Here is a 5,277-nt window from a genome sequence, read left to right as displayed (position 1 = left end):
TAATACATTTGTTATTAGAAGAAGATAAATAAAATAAAAATAAAATGCTTAACCTTGTTAGGTTGATTGATTCGTTTGAGATCTCCAGGAAGCTTATTGATCATCTTGACACTATATTGAGACGGCAAGTGTTCGATCATAGTCGTTCTATGCTGTTCAGTTCTGAAGTTTTCCCGGCCTCAGGTCTAGTACTGGTGGACGTCCCTGATACGAACCAGTTCACATTTATCCCTACGGCAGTACAGGGAAATATCGAGAATATATAGCCTAGGTAACGTTAACAATCCGAGCTTCTCCAAGGATATTTTAAACGGCTCTCTGCATTTTAATTTCAACATTATTCTGACATCTTTCTATGGCAGTATTTAGTATAGTATAGTAGATACAGTATTTAGAACAACTGCCCCAAGGTAGCTGTTACAAGGTAACATACAATTATATATAATTCACCGTAACATTAACATTGCTCATTCTGTTTCTGATAATATGCCATCAGATATGAGAATTCCTTGCATACAAGCATTTATTCGAGAAAATATAAAATGCATAATTTCTTTTACAATTATTATTTCTACGTGTGTACGTCATACTGAAAGTAATATTTATAGTGCACTCTCTCATATGGCTCTCATAAACTATGAACTATGAATCTATTATGAACTTTACATTTTATCTACAAATCTCAGCAAATTTTCGTACTGCATAATATTATTAATTACTACTTTATTAGTATTTACAGCTGATGGCCAGTTTATAACTCTGCTGTGTTTTACTGTAGTTATGAACTAAACATAGAACAATATATTTTCATCTAGAGGAATATAATATATATGCTCTCTAGTTATTTCATTTATGTAGTCCTTTACTTACCTCATACCATGTAGTTTTAAACAGGCTTAAGAACATTCTGTTATTATTGGATACGAATGTGAGTGACACGTTTTTTAATCGATCCTTGTTATTTGTTACCTTTATAAAGGTAAAGTAAATTTCGTTAGAATTCTGATTCACACATGGACATACCGTTTATAGTAACTAATGGTGAAGATTTTGCAATCGGTTTTTGGTTACACATGATTATAACTTAATATTAGAAAATCAGCCTATTTTGCAACCGGGCCAAATAAAACCTGTTAAAAACAAAAAGTGAAAATACTAACAGTCTTTATATAAGTCATACATTTCTTGACTGAAAATTTAAGTTCTTATATAAAATAATAAAACTCTCTCTACTCGTATTTCGTGTATGGCTTATAAACAATAATTTGACTGCATTCATACAGGGCCTGATCGTAATCGTTTGACAAAAGGTCTCCTTCAAATTCATCCCCTCTTTGGGGAGTAATAAAAACTTATATTCTTTATGTAAGCGCCTTACATAAAGGCTAAAATAGTAACATAAGCCAAGAACAGAAAATTCAAATAAACGCAGTGTATGTGCCTTAATTATTTAGAAGATGTGAACAAATGTCTACCTGTTTTGCACCATTTACATTATATCTTCCAATTAACAGTGACTACTCCAGCATAAAGTAATGTCTTAATTAATGAGCGTTTTGCACCTCTTGGAGCAACTACGCGTAGCGAGTTTACACAACCGATAGTGAACTAGACATTCTCAACCGAGGATGTTGTGTCTTCACCGAACATGGCGTGTTGGCACACTAAGCTTGGGTTAGTATATATACCGAACATCTTCCTGACCAAACCAGACCACCTCTTCTCTACCATCATGTACATCAAGGTAAGTGAGCCCCAGCATATGCTGTATATAGTGTAACAGTGGAAGTAATAGTCTTTATACTTAAGAAACGCTATTAGTTAATCCTTTTTTATTGGTTTATAATGAACAATAGTTTTGAACCAATTATTGTATGTATGTACTTGATTTGCAGATGTAGCTTTTTACAGTAAACATACAAGAAAAAACCTATATATATCTATATATACATACATTAAATTGTATAAATGGTAATTGCCTTATTTAGTTTCAATAAACATTGAATCGCAAAAAGTACTTGCTCCGCCGGGAGTCGAACCCGGATCTCTCACTTGCCGGATGAATGTGCTACCATTACACCACAGAGCGCTCACTTTTTCCGATTCAATTATTTTTGTATTTGGCCGTATCTGTCACATATGCGTTTAAATAAGCAAAACTAACATATGATCGGAAGATCAAATACCTGTCAAATGACTTTTATTTACATTAAATTGTATAAATGGCAATAGCCTTATTTAATTAAAATAAACATTGAATCGCAAAAAAGTACTAGTTCCGCCGGGAGTCAAACCGGGTGAATGTGCTACCATTACACCATAGAGCGCTTACTTTTTCCGATTCAATTATTTTTGTATTTTATCATATATATATAAATATATATATATATATATATATAATATATATATATATAAATATATATATATATACATATATATATTCTATGAATGAATTATAACTGTAGGGTGATGATTAATCTTTAAAAATACAAGAGCATGTTTGAAGTAATACAATATTGAGATTTTATCCAATGATGACTAGCTGAATATTTTTATTATACTGTATACTTCTTCTCAGTGACAAAGGCATGTCGGTTAAATGTATAAGTATCATGAAAGGTTTGCATTTTATTAGCCCAATATGTGATATATAGTGTTTACGTTTAATTAATTTGATAGGTTATAAGTAATAATTTTGTATTTGGAAGAAAAATAACACTATAATTTATATTTTCTTTACTTGATAAATGACAGCATTTAGACTATTTAAAACCTACTTTTTAGCTTTTATATTTTTTTCTTTAAGAATTATTATAACTGAAAAGTTTCTAGCGTAATAAAAATAATTACAAAAATTATGTATAATAATTCTCAAAATATTTTAAAAACATTTTGATATATACGGGAAATTATAGGACCTAGACAGTTCACGAGATCATTTATCATGTTCTAGGTTCCCCAACATTAGAATTGAGTTTACATAATTAACGACTGGTACACAATTTTTATGTTGAAGTGTCATAAAGTTTCGAGAAAATTGGATTAATATTCGTGATTAGAAAATTTCGTGTAATTTTAAAAATATATTACTAGTATTCTAGGTGGTGATTTTTGTTACTAATATATAATAATATTACCAAAATGGAATATTACAATTTAATTTCATGGTTTCAAATAGATATTATTGTTTTAAGTGACTAAAAATAGAATATTTAACGATTACTTTGACAGTTGGTGGTTGGAATTGGATAAGAAAGTACATATTTATTACTTTATTGGAATATTTAAATATAACTGTTAGAGGTATGGCAACCAAAGAAATATATTAAAAAATTTACGTGAACCACAACAATGAACGTGTACAACAAGTCTCAAAAGATAATTTCTCTCTAAATTTGTTTATGAACAAAATTAATTTTATAACTTGAACATTATTAAGTTTATACTAATTTGAATTCGAAAAATTAAATGAATTAGTTTTTATTTGAAGTTCTTAACAACTAGATATGTATTCACAAACAGTTTTGTAGATTTAATGTAAAATTTTATTTATGCAAGCTAATAAATTGTTGGTAATTTATGATCTTCACAATCATTAAAACTAAAAGTATTAGAATTGTTGTTTTTCATAGATATAACATAAAATATATAAATTGTATTATAATGTAAACACAAGAGTAAAGAAAAATTTAACACACGGATGAATTACAGCTTATTTTTATATGAAGTATTTAAAAAAAATATTTTTCTAATGAATAAATTTAAAGTTGAAATATATAAATACTTGTATATTTATATAGAAAGATAAATAAATGACTGTATTAATTTGAGATACTAACTGTAAAACATCTTAGACAGTTCTCGTCTTTGCTGCTCTTGCTGCTGTGGACGTGTATGGGAGCCATAGTCATTATCATGGTCCCATCGCCATCCCACATGTCCTCCACAACGGCTATCTAGCAGACACACATGAAGTAGCAGCTGCCAAGAGCGCTCATCTTGCTGCTCTGGCTACAGAGTCTCACGGTCACGGGTATGGAGGAGGCTACGGTTATGGAGGAGGCTACGGTTATGGAGGAGGCTATGGATATAACCAGGATGAAGTAGACAGTGGCTCTAAGCAAGGACACCAAAGCCATGTAGATTACAGATACCATGGACCCATAGCAGTACCTCATGTACTCCATGACGGACACATCGCAGACACTCACGAGGTTGCTGCTGCTAAGGCTGAACATTTCGCCGCCGTAGCCAAGGCCAAGGCTCATGCAGGATACGGACATGACTACAGCGGACGTTATGCCGGAGGATATGGCGGGCATTCAGGAGCGAATCAGGGATACTCCCATCATGTCGCTCCTTACCACGGACCTCTCGCCAAGCCTGTCGTGCTCAAGTCTGGATACCTGGCAGACACTCACGAGGTCGCTGCCGCCAAACATCACCATCTTGAAGCCCTCCACAAGGCCAGTTACTATGGTCATCACGATTATCATTATTGATTCTCTGATATTAAATTGTTCTTAAAAATAAATTCATTATTCATGATTTAAATTGGTTGTAAAACATTCTGTCCTGGAAAACTTGTAAAATAAATTATTAATACCCACTTTATATATATGCTAGTAATAATAATTAGTATTACATTCATCCAAACTCAAAAAACTTTTTAATTAAAATACATTTTTAATTGGAGATAATAACATATTTGTGTCTGTATTAACACTAAACGTTACAATACATCTTTGAATTTATGGTGCTTTCTTTAATTTTCTTTGAAACTGTCAAGTGCTAAGAAAAATATAATTTTTTTCATTTTTAGATCTATTTAATGTGTAATAAATCGTAAACGACATAGAAACTTCAAAAGAAAGAGTATCTTTAGTCACTGTAATAAATACAAACTTTCTCCAGTAAAATAACACATTAAAGGCAATTCAAAAGGAAGGTTAGAACTAAACTAGTAGAATATCCATTTTAAGTGTGGAACCTACAACACGACGTAAAAGAGTTTATCTTGTTGTAAAGGTTAGTCAAAAATCAGCCATTCGCTAGTCTATATTATTATTGCACCTAATACATGAAATATAAGTACAGTACTCGGTGGTATATCTGTATTTCTTTGTTTAAAGTTTGTTATTGACTAAGGAATGTTTGAAAAAATAATAGGATTTTCGGACATTTGCAATCGATCTATGTTACCAGAGGTATAGCATAATGTTACGAGGATTGGAATCTATCTTCTTAGTGAGTAGAGATAGGTTTTTCTACATACAT

General features: G+C 31.2%; 1 protein-coding gene across 1 annotated transcript; it reads left to right on the top strand.

Moving 5' to 3' along the window:
* Positions 1 to 1,648: 1,648 nt before the first annotated feature.
* LOC124370756 (histidine-rich glycoprotein-like) lies at positions 1,649 to 4,502 on the top strand. The gene is made up of 2 exons (XM_046829054.1): positions 1,649 to 1,744; positions 3,855 to 4,502. The coding sequence occupies exons 1-2, from the start codon at positions 1,649 to 1,651 to the stop codon at positions 4,500 to 4,502; spliced, it is 744 nt and encodes a 247-aa protein (XP_046685010.1).
* Positions 4,503 to 5,277: the final 775 nt, after the last annotated feature.

This window comes from Homalodisca vitripennis, unplaced genomic scaffold (genome assembly GCF_021130785.1).
Source record: "Homalodisca vitripennis isolate AUS2020 unplaced genomic scaffold, UT_GWSS_2.1 ScUCBcl_468;HRSCAF=2530, whole genome shotgun sequence".
In the NCBI taxonomy this organism is placed as follows: domain Eukaryota; kingdom Metazoa; phylum Arthropoda; class Insecta; order Hemiptera; family Cicadellidae; genus Homalodisca; species Homalodisca vitripennis.
This window is presented reverse-complemented; position numbering and strand designations above follow the sequence as displayed.